This window comes from Nuphar pumila, chromosome 8 (genome assembly GCF_984573655.1).
Source record: "Nuphar pumila chromosome 8, dmNupPumi1.hap1.1, whole genome shotgun sequence".
Classification (NCBI taxonomy): Eukaryota; Viridiplantae; Streptophyta; class Magnoliopsida; order Nymphaeales; family Nymphaeaceae; genus Nuphar; species Nuphar pumila.
Genome location: NC_143256.1, coordinates 18,260,150 through 18,280,589, shown reverse-complemented (window position 1 = coordinate 18,280,589; position 20,440 = coordinate 18,260,150). Strand labels below are relative to the sequence as shown.

At 40.4% G+C, this 20,440-nt stretch overlaps 1 protein-coding gene across 1 annotated transcript in view; it reads right to left on the bottom strand.

Annotated features, from left to right (window-relative positions):
• Window positions 1-349: 349 nt before the first annotated feature.
• The window catches only part of LOC149829704 (actin-interacting protein 1-2-like), a 65,582-nt gene continuing 45,491 nt past the window's right edge, over window positions 350-20,440 (bottom strand). The window contains exons 5-6 of the mRNA XM_090015266.1: window positions 3,753-4,160; window positions 350-607 (exon numbers count right to left, since the gene is read on the bottom strand). Of these exons, the coding sequence (XP_089871392.1) occupies window positions 350-607; window positions 3,753-4,160 (666 nt within the window). The remainder of the gene's footprint in view (window positions 608-3,752; window positions 4,161-20,440) is intronic.

Below are 20,440 nucleotides of genomic sequence, written 5' to 3'. Positions count from 1 at the left end.
GCATTCTATTATTTCATCACAATTCCAGCAATGAACATTGCATACACAAATATGATCATGGAAAATATTTAGGTGTATGCATGGCTGATCAGACCGACAAAAGGAGAAGGAAAAAAAAAAACACCCAATATAACCCAAAAAGGCGAAAAACTCACATCAGCAAAATCATATCAAAACACGAGCCATTCTGCTATGTTCTTCTAGTCTTCAATCAAAGACAAACTGGAAAGGGTTTTCCTACAAACAAAACAGAGAATTCTTTTGACGAAGACTGCACAGAACAAGAAATGTAAGGCCACACAACTTGCTTCCAAAACCAAATCAACCATCAATTGCAGTTACGATCCCGTTACTGCTGCACTAATCTCCACACACGAATGCATGCATCTTCACCAGAGCTTACAACAGTGCAATCATCATTGAAAACTAATCCATAAACACCTCCCAAGTGAGCACCCTTTATGGTTATACGACTTGAAGCTGGCTTATCAACTTCATATATAATTATGCTTGTGTCTAGAGATCCCGTAGCAACCATTGTGCTATCAGGAGACCAAGCCACACAATTTATACGAGCAGTATGGTACAACATGTTCTTAAGCTTAACCTGCAGAAGATAGTCAACTGGTTAGTGAGACAAATGTTCAGGAAGTTAAAAATCAAACCTTGGTAATTAACATTACATTTCTAAAAAGGATTAATGCGGAAGGGAAAGGAAGAAAGAGAGATGGACTATGCAAATGGGAACCAAAAAGTTAGAAGTATGAACAACTTAAATATAGTGACAAAATCTATCAAAAATAAAGAAAAAAAAAACATGGATGAAGCATGACAGCCTTCCACTACTTTAATGTGTGTAAAAAGAATTTAGGAAACAAAAAGAAAATTAAAAAACCATATAGGATTTACATTGTGCCTGATAAATTGAACCATGGCATTTTGCTATGTCACATGGGTGCGGGTGCGGGTGCGACACGGGTGCGGCGCAATTTCAAAAATTTTGGACACGGGGACTCGGCTATATATATATATAATTCTAGTAAACAATTAAAATTAAGTAGCCAAAACTATGACCTTAATTTTTTCGAAAGTTTCAATTTGGCATTCCCATTTCTTTATGGTAGTTCTTAAGCTAGCTTTTCTAATACTTGTGAAACTAGTATTTTTTTAAACTGGAAAAGCATTTATTTAGCTATCTCAAATGGTTGGGTTACCTTTTATCGTGTTTTATACATATTTTTACATAAGTTGTGACTTGTGAAACAGTCACACAGACTGTGCACACAGTCTGTGCAATGCAGTCTGTGACTGTGCAGACTGTGCACAGTCACACAGACTGTGTGCAATGACTGTGCAGTTGCAGTTGCACAGTCTGTGACTGTGCAACTGCATGCATTGCACAGTCTGGTTATATATTAAAAAAAAAAGATATATAAAAATTGTTTTTTTTTGTTTTTTGTCTTAAAAATGGACATTTTTGGACTCGATCAAAGTTGACCGAGTCCAAAATGTGGACGGATGCGGCCTGGACTCGTTGACCGAGTCCGACTCGGCGTTGACCGAGTCCGGGCCGAGTCCGAAGCCGCACCCGTGTCGGGGCGTGTTGACTCGGGTGCGGCACCTCCCTAGTCGAGTCCGTGTGACATAGGCATTTTGTAGTCTAGGAAAACAAGGGTAATTATAATACCGCACACAAGGCCATAAATGCTTAAGAATTTTCAAGGTTTTTGGATCTAGAATGCCATTGACATACAATAGAATGAATGTCTACTACATTTTTCATAACAGGGATATTGCGCCGAATCAATTCATTCTAGGTCTTGATTGCTTTGTCACCTTCTCATGAAAATCCAGAACATGCAATTAATAGCAAAGTACACCATTATTATCAAAACTGGTATTTGTCTTATGCACCACAATTTGCTTTGTAATCCCATTGTTGCTTAATGCTAAACTTATGGTCCCCAATAGTAATATTCCTGCTTATTGCTGATCTCCAATCTTTACTGGGCTCCTCCTTTTCCCAGTTCCTTCAACTTGCTTCATGTCAAATTTTTTGTGTTCTGTAATTTCAGACAGCTTGTAACATGCCCATTCTATCCCTGACAATGCTCATCTTTCTGTTTAATTAACTCTTAAGGACAAGATGTAAGGATACGTGGCATTTCTTCAATATGTGTTTTTATTTTTGCTTTACGTAACATGCATTAGTATTGTATCATTGTCATCAATGGCTCGGGTAATTGATTTGTAGTACCAGTTGGAGTCACACTATCTCAACCGGGCCATATTCAGGCAAACCTAGCTTGACTAATAAAAAAAAATTAACTCAATCCTAGTGAGGATTAATCTATTATGAGAGATCATCCCATGTGATTAATGAGTTGGGACATCAACCTGTTGTAGTTGGAATATTCATTTTCTCTTTCCTATTTCATTGAGTCAAATTGAAATGACAAAAATTGACACAGAATTAGAGCAGCCATGACGAAGTGATCTATTAATCTCATCTTCATGCTTTTTCCTCTAATCTTCTAACCTCTTTCTTCTCTATGGATTTAATATTTTTCAGAAGATTTCTTTGTTTTGAATGTTAAATTTTAAAACACTTACTGGAATCATAGGCAGATCTGACTGTTAGCTTTGAACAAATCTGGAATCTAACTTGTTTTTTGGTCCCATAGGCTTGGGTGAAGGGGATAAATGGATTGGTACGTGCAAATGGTAGCTCTATCTCAGCTGGTGGTGTGGTTGGCTGGAACCAAATAATCAAATCTTCAAGGGAGTACGACCTTGCAAAGGGGGGTGATTGAATTGGTAATTAAGTTTATGGTTCAAATCAAGCTTGCAAAGGGGTCAAGCTGAGGTTCCAGACTGACTTATGGTCCAGGGATGTAACTCTTGCTGAAAGATATCCACCGTTTTTTCACATAAACAGAGATAACAACATACTTGTAAGTGAATGTTGGAAAGGAAGAGCTAGTTAGTTCACTGAATTCAGAAGGAATTTCAAGGAGCAAGAGGTAGAAGATTGGTTTTGGTTATGGCTATTGGATTTTTAGGCCCATGGAAAATTTCTGACAGCGAGAATTCCTTATATGGAAATGTGACGGATGTGTTATGTTCTCTATAGCTTCATTTAGCCATGCTTTTGGCTGTAAAGATGTAGACCACTTTCCAAATGACACCGTCCAGGGTTTCCATCCCTCTCCTACAGCCAAGATATTTGTGTGGCTCTTAGCACTTGATAAGGTTAATAACCAGTGCAAATTGAAAGACAAAAGTTTCCAGCTTGCAAGTACTTGCTACTTCTGTTTCGATGAGAACGAAACAATTGAGCATTTGTTTTGGTTTTATCCAGCATTTCAGTGGTTGTTCAAACAAGCTTTGGATTGTGCCAATAAAATGGCCAGATGGGGATTTAGCTTGGATTGGTCGGAATAGGACTGGTGGTTAAGAATCTTAATTTGATCTATTCTGTAAGCTTGTTGAAAGATTTCTTATCCCCTGGCTTAAATTATTTCTCTTAGACAAAAAAAAAAGGATTTACATGGTTTGCAAAGTGTTATAATGTGCATCTCCCTCGCATACTGTCTGTAGACTCTGTACATACACCAATTCTTGTTTTCTTTTTGTTATGTGTGTGTGCTTGTGTTCAAGGATTGATACACACACACACACACACACACACACACACACATATATATATATATATATATATAGAGAGAGAGAGAGAGAGAGAGAGATGGTACCTCTCGAGTGACATGGTCCCATACAACAGCTTCTCGATTGAGATCACCAGAAATAAACATAGAGGCATCTGGGGAGAAACGAATGACGTTAATAGCACCACGATGCTTCTCAAGGACTGACTCTTCAGTGAGAGTGTCCCCATTGACAGAATAGACGTGGAGTTTCCCATCTTGGCCACCAACAATGGCCTCACTTCCATCAGGTGAAATTGCAGATGCCGTCACAGCAAACCCAAGATTCAGAGTTGACAACACTTTGGATCCACGAAGCATGATTACTCCTGAATCAGTTGAAAGCAATGCCAGCTCGGGCTTATCAAGTGCAATATTTAAGTCCTTTGGTTGTGCACCAATATCAATTTGTTCTTCATCACCACACTGATCAACATGCAGCGGAATTCTCCTTACCTGTAAAATTTTGGGAAAAGGATCATCTCTTGTAGCAAAAGCAAGTTGAACATATTGTACATAGCTACAGTTGTTGTACAGTCAGCAAAATATAAGCCCCACAGCAGGATATCATCAATTGGAATTTGGCAGGTAGATTAAGAAATTGTTCCTTATTAAAGGAATATGCTATTCATCAGACTTGGTGAGCAATACTACCGTGTATTGAACTTTTATAATTGGCTGGAAAGCTTTCCAGACAAGAATATATGGACTATCCCTGATATTTACTATCCGAACATCAAAGAAGAGGACCAAATATTTGGAGAACACCTGATAAAATCATCAAATTGGACTAGGACAATATAACTTAAAAACGAGGAGAAAATCTCCAACCGAATAGCCTTTGGAAATCTTTCACATGTTATTGCCATTAGACATACTAGCGAGCACAGACATGCTCCCAGTCTATGTCACAGGGACTCACCAAAGAGGCCTCTGCACCCACGTTGACGCGACGCGGGTGTGGCACCCAATTCGGTCAACCCGCACCCAAGGTTATCATTGTCCAAAATGGACTTGGTTAACTTTGTCCATTAAAAAAAGGGACAGGGCTTGATAATGGGTAAGGGTACCTCGAGCACCCCCCTCCCCCCCCAATTAAAAAAATAAGGGGGTACCTCGAGAAGGGGTAAAGAGGGATGGGGCTTGAGAATGGGGTACCACGAGAAAGGGTAAAGGGGTGGTGTTAAAATATATATATATATACCCTCCCGCACCCCCACACCCAAGTTCTTTTAAAGTGCCGCATCGCCGCCCCCGCATCTGCACCCGTACCTATGTGACATAGCTCCCAGTTTATCCAATACATATATGCACATGTATGAATACAAATTGTAGTTAGTTGCCTGTTTATAGAGAGCGTGAGAGAGGTTGACTATACCATGCACGTGCGAAAATCAAATTCCACTTGTACAACTTACATAATGAATAAGAAATAGTGTCAACTGTCACATACAAATCAATTCCTTATGCTGTGAACATTGGATCAAGAGAATTTCTGCTCATGACATTTTATATGTCAAAATTACAACTGGCACGGTAACAATGTCAGAACAAAACAATATCCATAGTGCTATGATTAGGCCAATGAAGCACTGCTCGTCATATTATATCATTACATGGCAAGGTGTACCTTTCAAAAGGTATATGTGTAATTAGGTTAACCTAAAGTTAGACATAACATACAAGAGAGTTGACTGCGACATCACCCACCATATGAGGCACTTTACAGCCCTGTGGTACCTCCTGTTATCTCTTCTCTATTCTTCGTCTTCACCACATGAACATAAAGTTGAATTACTTGCTTAAAAGATGTAGTACTGCTCATTTCAAGCATGGGCGTGAACAAATCTCAATTCATTTTTTATTTCTTCTCAAGGAGTATTGAAAATGATATTACTTGCATATTTTGGTCAAACTATTTCAATGGAATATTATATAGAATTTCAAAGGCTATTTAAGTTTCTAATTCAAGAATTTGACATCAAGAAATTGGTCTCATTTACGTACCTCTTAGAGATTGAAGTTACAAGAACAACAAAGAGTATATTTATCTTTTAGAGAGAATATGTTGGAAGATACTGTTATTAGTCAGTTTGGAGCCTTGTGAATTAACTAACATATCTGTTATCCGATTAGCCTGATTAATCAATTCATGCACAATGAAATGATACTGAGATGGGCCATGAATATTCAAAAAATTAAAGGCTACTCATCAAAAAGGAATCTTATGCCAATTCCTTTGAAGTACAAAATAGATGACCTGCATGTATGTGCATAAAAGAACCGCCTCTGGTTTTATTTTCTTTGAGAGTGAATTCCGTACCATTGAATAGAAAAGAGACAAATGATCATAAGCTTAAATGTTGAAGCCAAATTATAAAGCCATGTCTTTTGGGCCATTTGAAAAGAATTCATGTAAAAGCAATATTACAAAAGGCAGAGATTCAGGTGAAACTTCTAGGAAGCTTTATGGTGATAAATAATATCTATGAAAAGAAGCAACCATATATTGGTGACTTGCCACTTTAATAAGAAAGAGTTGCATTCAAGATGTTTAGCACTTCAAATTTTCTGAACAGAATTGCAAATTCTCCAAGAGAGTTCAAGGCTTGACTTCATAAATCAATTCGATAGATATCTTTGCAACACCTCAAGATGGAGCATTGTTGCCTATCTCAATTAGGGGTGGCAATCGGGTCGGGTTGGCAGGTCGACCCGGCGGGTTGGCTGGTCAGCATACCTCAACCCGACCCGTTTATTAAACGGGTCGGCTGTGGCAAACACGAACCCGACTCGTTTATTAAACGGGTAACCCGACACGACCCGCCAACTCGTTTATAAACGGGTTGGGTCGGGTAAACGGATTGGCAGGTTGACCCGCCCGCCTAACCCGTTTATTAAACGGGTCAGCTGGGTTGGCATACCCCTAACACGAACCCGACCCGTTTAATAAACGGGTTAGGCGTGAAAAGATACTGTCATTTAGTATAAAGTCTGGATCTCAAGATCCAGACCCAATTCCTTTCATTTTAAACACATGCTCATTAATGTTTCATTAATGACATGCTATAATTTTATCATAACATGTAATGGGTATTTTCGTACCCTAGCTATTGTATCTGTGTGTATTTAATCAGAGAAGCAAAAATGAATACCCTGATTAGGGATTTTTGTTGCAGCCTCGTTCTCTCTCCCCATGCTATGTTGTTGCTTGTAGATGAAGAAAGGAAACCATGATTTCTATCATGGTATCAGAGCAGCAGGTTCAATATTAAAGATCGGTTCCTTCTATGACTGATTTGTCTCCTTCTAAGGTACCTGTTTTCTCATTTTTCCTATCGATTTCTCTTGTATTTAAATCTGCAGTCTAGACTGAAATCTCTTCTTCGTACTCTCCTCTTTCTTTTTGCTCTTTTGAAATACATCATTAATCTGCTTATTGTCTTCTTCAAGTACCTCCTTTTGATTCCCCTTTTTTATTTAAGCCAACGTGTTTCTCTTATTTCCAAAATCCAAAACTGAAATTTGGTCACGTTGGCATATTTCCTCCTTCTTTCATTCCCTGTTGTTCTTCTGTCATATCTACTACTTCTTTCACATTGCTGCACGTGATCTTACCCATCCATAAGCAAAATAATCAAGCAAGATCAATTTTTTTGATCTATGTGTGATTACAAGAGTTGAAAAGGATCACTCCAAACTCATTTGCATATTGACGTCAGATCAGATTGTGATCTGCACGCCCAGATCTATCTTGATTAAAATAATTTCATCTTCGAATTCATTTTCATCTCTGTTTTGCCTGTTTTCTCATTATTCTAAAAGGAAAACACATTATTTTCAAAATAACGTACCTATTACTGATTGAATTTTATTCAGAACAGATTCTTTACTATGCAGTCCTGTTTTTCTGCCTCGTGTTCATCAGTTAAAAAAAAAAAACTAGTCTGGTCTTTAGACTTCTCTGATATTAAAATTTATGTTCTGAATTATACTAGAATTCAATTGTGGTTGGGTCTTTGTCGTAAGGCCATTTCTTATTTTTTATTCCTTCTCTTGGTTGGATCTTATTCCTTCTTGTTTTTGGCTTCAAAAGAATATGGACTCATTCCCTCATTCTCAGTCTGGTCTTTCCTCAAACTTTCTCAGCCAACTCGTGTCTGAGAAACTGAACAATTCCAATTTCCTAACTTGGAAGCAACAAATCATACCATTCATAAGAAGTCAGGACCTTTCTGGACATCTGGATGGTTCTGTTCCTGTTCCTCCAGAATTCATACCACAAGAAGAAAAGAATGGTGAGAAAGATCTTTCTATTACCTATGTTAGAAATCCTGAGTATGTATCCTGGATGAAGTGAGATCAGGCGTTGGTTGCCTATATCACTTCTACATTGTCACAAGAAGTGCTTGTGGCAATTCCAGATGACTGCTCTGTTAAAATGTAAAACTGTGCAAATGTTTCATATTTACTGACAAAAATGATAAACTTTCTCCTCGTGTGATTCCCTGTGCCTTTTTAGGATATGCTGAAAACCAGAAAGGTTATAGATGTTTTGACTTCAAAAATAATAAACTATATGTGTCTAGAAATGTTTCCTTTCTTGAAAAGGAGAGCTTCTTTGATTTTAGAAAATTAAAAGACGTCACTGAGTACTCCTTTTTGCTAGATCTAATATCAACATCTGATGAATATGACCTTGATTGTAACTTTGATGATGATCAAAGAATGATTGATCTTAATGTTGAAAATGAAGAAGTTCATAGAGATACTAGTATTCAATATTCCAGGCGACAAGAGTCTAATCCTCCATGTGCACTTGAAAAATATTCTAACATTCCAACTAGACAATCATCCCGAATCTCGAGGCCTCCAGGAAAGTTTATATTCTAACCTTGATTGAAACCGAGTCGACTCATGACTCGGAAAACCGAGTCGAATCGGGACTCGTGAAACCGAGTCGACCGAGACCCGGGCTCTCGATGAGTCTAGAGCCTGCCAAAAGAGGCGAGGGGTAAAACCCTAGCCAGTTTTCTAAAGCTCTGCCCCTCCATTCCAGCGTTCCCCTTCAGTCACAGGCAAGACGACAACCCCATTCGCCGGCAACCCTTGTGCTCTGCAGTGCCGCCGGCCTCCCTTCGGTGAACCCGCGGTGGCGGTGCCCCCCTCTGTAAACACCCCAAATTTTCACTCACCTCCCCTACATCTCCACCAAACATCATCATTCAACCTCTGAAATCGTCGGAGGGCAAAATGGTCATTTTTTTTGAGCCCGGACCTTGCAAAAGTCCAAATTTCATCTGAAACTCTCAAATTTTCTCTATTTTTATCTCAGATGTTCAAGATTTTACTCCTGACAGGAGACAGACATCTCCAGAGTCTTGGTTCAAGGTTACATTGCATAAGACATGACATTGCATATCATTGCACGAGCATTTCAAATCACTGCATTGCAAAGCATGTCATTTCGAGGTCCAGAACTCTTGATTTCAAAATTTTCAATCCAGATTAGAATTTCAACTCTTTTCAAAATTGATTTCAAAACCCTGGGTCTTCAAAATTATCAATTCTTCCCATTTCACCCCCAGGACTCTGAATTTTAAAATATTTTCTCAGGAAAACGATCTGGATAGTTTTTAATGTGGATTTCAGTCACTTCACCTCAGATTTTGCCGTTTTTGACAAATTTCAAATATCTTTCTTTTACAAAATCGACCTACAAGGGCCAACTCTTTCCAAAATTCCTGTTTTGCCCATTAGTCCAGATTTTATGAAAATTCCAAAAAGAAGTTGTTATTTTATCCTTATTTCAAAGAAGCAATGTGGGACCCACACTGAGGTGGTGTCACACAAGCTTTTTTTTTTTTTGAAAAATTTGAATTTTGAAAAAAACCCAAAAATATAGGAGCCTTGTCCCCTGGATTGGTGCCACTTGTCCTTTCTCTCTCCTCTCATCCACATGCCAAGTGTCAGTGTGGGGCTACCTTCAGAAGTCGCCACATGTCATCCCATTTATCTGCCATGTGTCACCCTATCCATCCTGCGCCATGTGTCATTTCAAAGACTACCAGAAGATGCCAAGTGTCATAGGTTGTCCTGTCTAGAAAAAGTGGAGTTTGTCTCCTCTGAGGTGGCGCCACTTGAAGTGTGTCTCCTGCAGGGGACACGTGTCAACCTCTCCCTCCTTCTAGAAAAGTAGCCTGACACATGTCTCTCCCTACTTTTCTCAAAAAAAGTAGGGGACATGTGTCACTCCTAAATTCCTACAAAAAAGGTAGGCTTGTCTCCTCTGAGGTGGCGCCATCTGGAGTGTCTCCTGCAGAGGACACATGGCAAGCTCTCATTTCCTCAGAAAAAGCAAGTGCCATGTGTCATTTCCTGCTTTCTTCAGAAAAACTAGAATTCAAAAGTTCAAATCTCCTCATAGGTGGCGAAAATCAAGAACTCCTACCTTTTTCATCCCGTCTGAGATGGCGCCACATGGCTTGGCCCACCTTCTCTCCCCTCTGCCACGTGTCATTCTTTGCTTCTTTCAGAAAAAGTAGAGGACACATGTCTTCTCCCTACCTCTTTCAGAAAAGTAGGAGACACATGTCACTCCTGGCCTTCTTCAGAAAAAGCAAACCATTTAAAATTCAAACAAGGCATTAGGTGGCGAAAATCCGAAGCTCTGATTTTTCCAGATGGCCTGTGAGGGCGCCACATGTCCCTTACCTCCTTCTCATCCCTCTGCCACGTGTCATCTTCTGCTTCTTTAGAAAAAGTAGGTAACACATGTCTCCTTCTCATTCCTTCAGAAAAAGTAGAGGACACATGTCCTCTCCCTAATTTCTTCAGAAAAGTAGGAGACACATGTCACTGCCCTCTTTTTCCTCCCTCTTGCCACATGGCATTGTAGGAGCCACCCTGAGGTGGCGCCACATGTCCATCCTCCATTCCTCCAGGGCCAACCTCCATTTGAATTTCAAACTTCTCCCTGAGGTGGCGCCATTTGAGAAAGCCTCTCCAGCAGGCTGACACTTGGAACCATCCTGGACTGCCACATGTCCAGATCTTCTTTCACCAGAAAAAAACAAAATTCAAATTCCTCTGAGGTGGCGCCTTCTGAGCCCACTGCTCTGTCCTTCTGACATGTGTCAAACACCTTTTGAGGTGGCACCATTCCAGGACTCCACTTGGCTCCATTTTTATTTTTATTTTATTTTTAATAAAGGTAGCCCACCATGAGGTGGCGCCACCTGAAGACTCCCTACAAAAAGTGAATTTGAAATTCAAACTCCAAGAGAGCACCCTCTGAGGTGGCACCTTCTGGGAACTCCCTGCAGAGAGAATCAAGCAAACTTTTAAAAAAAATTCCAAATTCCCCCTGCTGAGGTGTCTGACCCACAAAATTTCCATTTTTATTTTTCTCAAAAAATCAAAATAGCCTTTTGAGGTGGCGCCACCTGAGGGCTCCCTGCAAAAGCCAAATTCAAATTTCAAACCCCCAGATGGCACCCCCTGAGATGGCGCCACATGGAGGGCTCAGATTGAACCTGTTTGAATTTCAAAAATTTTCAGAAAAATTATAAAAACAAGGGTTCACGCCCAGCCTAGGGGAGGATTTTTTTTAGCTCTTGTGAACCTGCAAAATCCGACCTAGCCTTCCTAAAATCCGATTTTGAACTTTGGAAATCGTGCCCCCTTTGGCTCATTGAAGAAAGGTGGAGTAGAGCTCGTGCTGTGGCGAATTCGATTCCAACAGAGGTCGATTTTTGTGAACCATCCGAAGCTTGGAGCGAAGGACGAAGGAAGCTCGTGATAGCTGCCCATTTCAAGAGCTCCTACACTGCGTAACGAAACAAGGTGCACTTCTTTTCCCCTTGATGTGACTCTATAATCCGAATCGGGAGTCGTTTGAAGAAAAAGCTCATCCGAGGGATGGATTGAGCTATTCTCGTAAAACGACGTATATAAAAATGTTTCATTATGCTTCCTTGATGATTTTAACATTCATATAGTTAGCTAGGTTTAATTTGCATTTTATTTCATTCATTTAGCATATTTCATGAATTAATTAGGATTAATTTAGCATTTATTTCAATTCTGCTTATTTTCAGTAGGTCTCTGTTTTTGTCAGTCAGTCCACACATCATTTCATGCATTTTTTTTTTATTAAAAATCCCAAAAAAATCACAGAATGCGCCCTTATGTGTCCCTAAAATTTTGCCAAAAATTCGGAGGCATTTGAATTTGTTTACTGCGGTAAACATTCAAAATGGCAAGTCGGGTTTTTTTACCCGGGATACGTTTTGAAAATCATTTTCCGACTTGTAAAATCGAGATATCCCTCATGGGAGATCCGATTTCCGATCCGAAAGATGTTTGGAACTCGGGAAAATGTCTAGTTTGTAATATGATTTTATCAGATTTTTCTGATTTTTATTAATGTCTGACAAAAATCCGAGATGTCGGTACACGTGTCAGAGCCTAATTTGGGCCTCTGAGATCTTGGATCGACTTAGGGCTATGGTTTCTCTTTGTGTGTTGCTCCAAATCCAAAACTGTAAAAAGTGAAAGTGGTGTCCGAGATGTCCTATGTTTGAATCTGAAAGCCTGTAATTTTTAGAACAGTGTTGACCCATGCTTCGGATTTTTTTTGTTAGCCCCTTGTTTTGCTACATTTGTCTGTTCTGTTAGTTTAGGCAGAAATAGTTATATTTTTATTTGTGTTTCCGTTGATCAAATGCCGAAGTCATAAACATTAAAGTTGTTCATGTAGGTGTCGTGCATAACTCTGATTAATTTCATAAATTTTCATGGCCGTTTTGTATTTGTTTAGCATTTTACATCAGATTAGTGTGATTTTTACCTCTGTCAGAACTAAATCCCTGTTATTGAACTCACCATGGCTCAAATCCCGAGGCTGTAAAAACCAAAAATGTTCCATTTCGGGTATTTTAGCAGTCTGCAAAATATCAGAAGTTTTCATGGTATAAATCTTGCATTATCATATTAGGCATTGCATTTGGTTCGGATCCATAGGCAAAATCCATCATTTTAGGACTTTCTTTGAATTTTGGCATTTAAATCATATCATTTCATGATTTTTAGCATTCTAGGCTGTTTATCAGAGTGTTTAGATGCTTCATACCGAATTTGGTGCAATTTGGAATCCATTTGAGGTTCGGATCATCCATAATACCAAAACAGGGTCCCGCAGGACCCAGATCCAAGCGAAAAACAAGCTAAAATCGCTATTTTTGATAAATTGCAAAATACCAAATTCTGATTTTACAGTCCTAATGTGTTTAGAAGCATGTCATATTGCATTTCATCATCATTGAATTCAATTTGAATTTCGAAATCCCAATTTTACTAAGTTTTCCTCCAAAAAACCCTGATTTTAAAGGTGTAACTTTAATTTTAGGGGTATTTTGGTCATTTTGACCCCAATTCCGAATTTCAAACTGTTTTCCACTGAATTTCTTGCATTTTCATCATTTTAAATATCAAGGAAGCATGAGAATAGGGTTTATATCCAATTAAGTCCAATAATTTCATAATATTATTGGAAAATCTTGGAAAAACCCACATATTTGAGCTAACTTTATTTCAAGCTTGGCAGGGACATTCCAAAGAAGGAGTTGAAGTCTGCAAATTTCTTTTATTTCCTTTATTTAGTGATGTAATAATGTAAATTTTGGAATAAGAGATTTAATTTCCTGCTTAGACTAGGATGCATGTCATATAGTTTGAATTTATGCAATATCTTGATTATATGATTCATGCATTTTATTTCAAAAGCACTATGGATGTTCACGAATGGCACGTGCACCAACTCTTAGGGAGTTGATGGACTCGGTGGGATCCATATTTACGGCCCTAGTCGGAATATGGACGAGACCCAGATCCGTCATCTTTCTACTAGTCACATTGAGCCTACACTCTTAGGCTATCTTAAAATGCACATCATATTTCCAAAGTTTTCAAAATCATGTGCATCAAATCAACTAAATTCTGAACATATTCATGGCCACAGTCAGGATATGTGAAGGATTTATCTTGACTTAATGCATATTTTTCCAACAAATCTCTTAGAAAATCTTTTCAAAGTGCGTTCATTCACTCATGACATTTACATCATGAAATCATTGATTTTCTCAAGATTTTCTCAAGAAAACTTCATTCTCAAGAAATCGATTTCTCAAGAAATTCTAAGGATTTTTCAAAATCGGTTTTCCAAAGACAAGTTTTTCCACAGTTTTCCCAGGAAAATGATATTTTCTTAAGATATTCAAAAGAGTTTTCCAATCTTTCTTCAAGATCCAAAATCGATTTCCAAGTATTTCAAAAGGTAAAATTCCCAGGATTTCGATTCCTCAAGTTTTGAATTTCCTTCTCCAATGAGCTTTCCTATGAATTTCCACCATTTTCCTAAGAAAACTCTCAAAGTCCAAGTTTTCCTAAGAAGTGCTTCCCTTTTCAAAAGGTTCATCTTTTCTCAAGAATCACTTCCATTTTCCCAGGATTACCAACCATTCATAATTTTCCCAAGTCTTTATGAACTTTCCTGAGATTTCAAATCTTTTCCATCTGAGTTTCCTGAGAAATTAACTTTCAGCTTTTTCCTGAGAGAATCTTTTTAACTCCAAATATTTTCTAAGCATACATCATGTTTTCCAACTTGCATTTTCCAAAATCTCATAGCACATGCCTGAATTCTTTGTGCATTTAGGATAGAACATAACTTCGATAATTTAACTAAGTCAAGCATAGTTTTGGTCCTTGGTTCGATTACCCCTGTTAAAGGCGGCAGGAACGGTCGAACCTCGTACCGACAGGTCGAGCCCCATCCCATGGATTTTCCCGCAATTTTCAAAAACGGAGGCGAGTATTTCAAAACAATTTCCAAAATCCGGTCAAAGTTTGAATCGCGAAAGCGTTTCTCTCTTTTTCTCTTCTGCAAGGAAGGGAAGGCGGGGGAAAAATTTCGCGACGATAACAGGTTTGGCGACCGTGATGGGACCTGTCCTTGTCTGACCTAAATTATGCTTGACTTAGTTCAATTATCAAAATTATGTTCATAAAATGTCAGCTCTTTTACTTTCAATATCATGTGAGCCTAGGAGCCTAGATTCTGACCTAGCTGACATTGATTGCATATAGCTTAGGCATGGTTTGGTAGGACCATATTGAGGAGATATTTTCATGCTCACATAGACTTAGGTCTAAATACAACCCTCCTCAATTTAGGATCTGAATGCAAACAATGTATGCTTCTTCAAAATTTTCAAAATCTATCTCTCTAGGACTTAGAGCCCTCTATTTCTTGCATGTGATCATTTTTTAAAACCCTCAATTACCTATCATTACCCGGTCTTCACGTTGCTGGGCTCTCTTCCAGAACCATAGTTCGGGACAGAGCCCCACAACTGGACCAACTATTTGGGTTAACACCCCCCTACCACGTACCGCGGGCCACAGTCCGAAGTATATCGGTAGGCGCTCAAGGATGTTGGAAAACCTTACCTTAGAACCGGAGTTGAAATTCTATGCCACGTACCTCGGATTTCGATTCGGGTATATCGGCATAACTGGATTGGACAAAGATGATCTGAACCTAGAGTTAGGATTAAGGTCCTACAGCTGTTTTCAAATCGATGCATTTAGAGTCAGCCTTTTAGGGAGTGCTGAATGTGCATAAATGTTTGTGCAGGATGTGATTGTATGTATGATTTTCTCAATTCTTTATTTCCCAATGTTTTAACTCATTAGGCCTTTTTCAAAACATCCTTATTTTCCACAAGATGTTTTTTTCAAACCCTGGATGATTTTCTCAAATATCCCATTTCTTTCAAAACTCCAGGTGATTTTTCATTCTACCTTTCTACTGGATCTCGAATTTCTAGCGGCATTTTTATCCTGCCTGCAAAATCTTTCAAAATTTCTCATATTTTCCTAAGTCTCATTCCGAGTCTTTCTCTGTTTTCAGTTCGATGGCATCCAGTCAAGTCGATCCTATCTTTCCTGAAGGTCACATCTCCTTTGAGGTGCGACAAGGTCGTCCTGAACATCGAGCCCTTAGCACCGGAACTTTCATTCCCCGGTGGTATTATTCCTGGCTAAAGAGCTTTTCTCGAATGTTCCCGGACCATTTGAGCGAGTGCGGATTAGAGCTGACATCAGCAGTCGGAAAGCAGACCATCAATGGCAACCTGATCCATGCAATGGCGGAGCGATGGAATCCTCGAACGTGTACCTTCTGGTTCCCGTGGGGAGAGATGACTGTTTTAATGGATGAATTTTCAGAAATCATGGGGTTGCCAGAATCAGCTGGTCGACCAAGCGACCCATTAGAGCATCAATTCCTTATCAATGTCAAGGGTTTGGACCCCCGAGACTCCTTAGCTCGTATGACAGGCCGCCGATCTTGGCCCCTGATCCAGTTAGAAGGAAATGAATATGTTGACCTACTTGAGTTGTACCGCCAGTACGGGACCTTCGTCGAAGTCAGCTCGCTTTCAAGAGCAGCCAAAGAAAAGATTCAGAATGCAATGGTTCTATGCACTGTAGGACTGTCCCTTTTCCCAGATGGACAGAACTACATGGACATCAGGATAATCCAACTTATGAGAAGATGGGGAAGTCGGCAAACCAATCGCCTCTCCATAGCCATGGCAGCGCTCGCCTTCCTATATCGAGGTCTAACTCGATTCTCACTTGGAGAGTCCATTTTAGTTGAAGGATGCATCTACGCACTTCAGTCCTGGTTTTTCCAGCCCGAGCAAGCTCTTTCAGATACAACGGTCAAGAACTCCTTCCAGTGGCGCAGTACCGGTCTATGATCAACAACATTCAAGAGGATGACGTTGTTTGGGACTATTTTGATCGGCAAATATCTCCCCCCAGATATACCTACGCTTATGGCAAGCGGTTCAAGTTGCTGGGACCATTCTTCTGCACTTATTATCAACCAGAGAGATGTGTTCGACAGTTCTCTCAAAGGCAGCAGTACGTTGAAGCCCGACTGTTATCAGGAGCTATGGCAGAGTTCGATCTCACCTCCGCGCAATGGTCCGGGGCATATCATTCTGCCCGCTACGGCTGGGATTCCTTTGTCTCTCTTAAAATCTTTTCAGGTCCTAGAGTGTCTGCCGACTATCGTGAATGGTGGCAAATTGTTTGTCCCCCACCTCTTTGTCAAGATCAATAAAATCTTATTCTTCTCATTTTAATAAAATTCTCTCTTTCCATTGTGGTTTGACGACCTCGCCTAGGTAACAAGGCACATTTTCATTGTTTATTTCTTTTGCAGAAGGAATGACAACACAATTGCCGTGATTCCCACGACGACTCAGTCCCTAGTAATGGGACATCTTTTCCAAATTGTCTACCATATTTTCAGCAAATATTTCCTCCAAAAGCTAATTCCCTCAAAATCTAATCAGGTCTTTTGCCCTGCAGAGAGCATCCATATCATTTGATGGTTGAGACAAGATCAGGCAAAAGAACCACAGCATCCCAGTACTCGTCAGCCTCGGAAGAAGAGATGAGTTCCCCTCGATCCGAGAAGAGTCAAGAGCAGCAGCAAGAAGACGATGGCATAGACCCTCAAATGTATGCCATGTTCAGAAAAATGATGAACAAAATGATGAGTGAGCAGCCCGGGACGAGCTCAGAAAGGAACCCATTCAGAGAAAAGTTCCATGGTCACAGGGGTAAGAAGGCTCCCAAGAAGCAGATCCAGCCAGAAGAGATTTCAGATGAATCAGATTCCACTGAAGATACAGATGAAGAATATGAGGTGCCTCCGGCATTTCAGAAGCGTGGCCAAAGTAAAAGCCGCAGATCCAAGAGCAGAGATAAAGAAGAGCCTTTGCAAGCGCAATTTAAAGAAATGGCCCGAATTGTCAAAGATCTGCAAGCCCGCGACAAGGGCAAGAAAGTCTTCACCAGTGAGGACTTCTATGACGGCTTAGAAGGGGATGACGATCTGGAGAATCTCCCTCGTAAATTCATCAAGTTCGATGGTTCTGGCGACCCAAAAGCTCATCTCGCCACCTTCTTCGCAGAATGCTCGAGGTTCAGAAGGGATAACCGAGCATTGTTTCTATGCTTCCCCCGCAGCTTGGAAGGAGTTGCCACCAAATGGTATGCTGAGCATATCAACCCCATCGAGCTCAAGGAGTTCGATAAAGTTGTAAATCTCTTTATTGAACGCTTCTTGTTCAACACAGAAGCACTGCCTACATTAAGTCATCTCTGCAATTTGAGGCAGAATGAGAATGAAAAAGCACGGGACTTCATTCACAGATGGAGATCAGCCTGTAACAAGATGAGAGATCCTATCTCGGAAAGGCATGCATTGTCCTTAATCCTCAACAATTTCTCGCAGCCATTAAGAGGATTAATTTCCACAGCGCCGTCCAGGACCTTCATTGAGCTGACTGAACGAGCCGAATGGCTCGAGCTGAGTGTGGAAAATGGAGTCTATGAAGGCTTCACTTTTTCCAAGAACAACTCCCATGGTGAGCAGAAGAAGAAAGCTCACTTCACTTATTCTACCAACAACAACAGCAAAGGCCGTAATCAGCACAAAGGGCAGCAGAAAGATTACTGCTACAGCTGAGGCAGTTCGAACAACAAGGATCAGAAAGCAAAGCCTGCTCCTCAATACAGCAAGCCTCCTCAGCAGGATCAAGGGCCGAAACTGCGTGAGAAGACCAAACATGAAGGATGGAGTTACGACAGAAAGTTTACTCCCCTTGACCAATCGCTCGAGGACGTGCTCGAGTACATGCTATCAAAAGAGATGGTCAAATTGCCCAGATTGGCCGATCCTCCTGTGCCCATGGGGAAATGGAAAGATCAGTTCTGCAAGTTCCACAGGACAGTGGGACACAATACCGAGAACTGCTTTGTTCTCAAAAACATCGTGCAAGATCTCATTGAAAAGAATCTATTGGTAGAAGGAGAAGAAGAAGAGAAAATGGACATTCTCAACCACCCCTTCCCTTCGCATACCACAGCAGTAGTGTCTGCACAACCATTTCTACCGCATGAACATATCAAGCCATGTTCTGCGCAAGACCTCCAAGTTCAACATCAGGTGACGGTGCTACGACAAGCAGCTCCAGATTCTAAGAAGATGGACTTAATTTCAGCATTCGGTAAAATGAAAGTTGCGGAAGCACCTGTGAAGTCAATTCCCAAATCAAAAGGAACTCCTGACTTCTTCAAGCAAATCGTTAGACCAAGGCCAGAGAAGTCAAGTCAGAAGCCTCTGACTGCCTTATCCAATGTCTCCATCCTTGACTTGGCCAAGAATTCTAGCAAGCACCAGCAAGTACTGGATGATTTACTCAGGAAAATCAAAGTTAAGCCCACTACCATTCCTGAAGACATGGCACAGATTGTGAACTCTGCCATGACCAATGCGCCAATCACCTTTTCAGATGAGGACCTTCCAAAGCCTCATTCCTTTCACAATAATGCTCTTTATATTGTCGTTCGAGTCAGAGGAATGACGGTTCCCCATGTGCTGGTCGATGGAGGTAGTAGCCTCAACATATGTCCCGAAATGACCGCAAAAGCATTAGGGATCAAGGATGAAGAATATATTCCGGATCCCATCACTATCTATGGGTTTGACAATCATGGTCAAACGGCCAAGGGCAAGATATTCTTGGAGGTGTTTATCAACTATTCGGTGCACTCTGTCCTTTTTCATGTGGATAACGTACCACCAACCTACAACTTGATACTCGGAAGGACATGGATTCACAATGCTAATGCAGTGCCTTCTACCCTCCATCAATGTGTGAAATGGTCAAAGGGTGGAATGATAACCACAATACTGGGAGAAGACCCAGAAGAAAGGCTCCCGCAGCCCATGATTCCTCGGCCATCATTCAATGCAGACATTGCCAGCATCAGGGAAAGTGAAGAGATCAATCTCGGGGAGAATCGAGAAATACTTCAGGCACCATCAGAGCCATCTCTGCACACAGTAGCCACGACACAGTGGAAAGGTCCTCAATTCTTCAAGGTTGGAGGTCGAATCGACTACAGCACCATTAAGGATCATCCCTTGTTTCCTTAATTCATGAAGTCAAGAAAGGGATTTGATTTACTCCTGAAGCATGGCTATCAACCCTTCAAGGGACTCGGCAAGAATGAAGATGGCCGCATCGAGCCAATGATTCAGAAACATCATCCCCACAGAGCAGGACTGGGGTTCTCCGGAGGAAGCTCATCAAGGAAGACTGTTTTTGTCAAAGGGGCACAATGAAGACCATTTGTTATTTCCTTTCTATTCTTTTCCAAATAAATGTCTCATTTTACCAAGGTCATTGATTCATTCAATCAATAAAATTCCAAGCTTCTTTGTCTATCCGGATGCCATCTACTCCCTTTTTGTCTGTCTCATCATTTTATAATTCAATGCCATTTTATGTATGGTTCTCTTCAAATGATTGCTTGTCTTACTATAGGCCAATTTGTCTGAACCAGATTTCTTCTCCAAAATTTCAGAATGACTTCTCGGACAATCAAGAAGCTCGTACTCAATCCCAAGGCCTTTCAGAAGCCGACAGCAATTCACAGAATCAAAGCAAGCACCGGAAATGACAAGAGTGCAAAGCAGTCTGATGATTGTGCAGAATATGATCAGTCTCTTCAGGAATTACCGGAGTTCGCCGCAGTTCAGAAGCAGGACGAACCATCTCCTCTAGTACAAGAGCCAACTGAAGGTG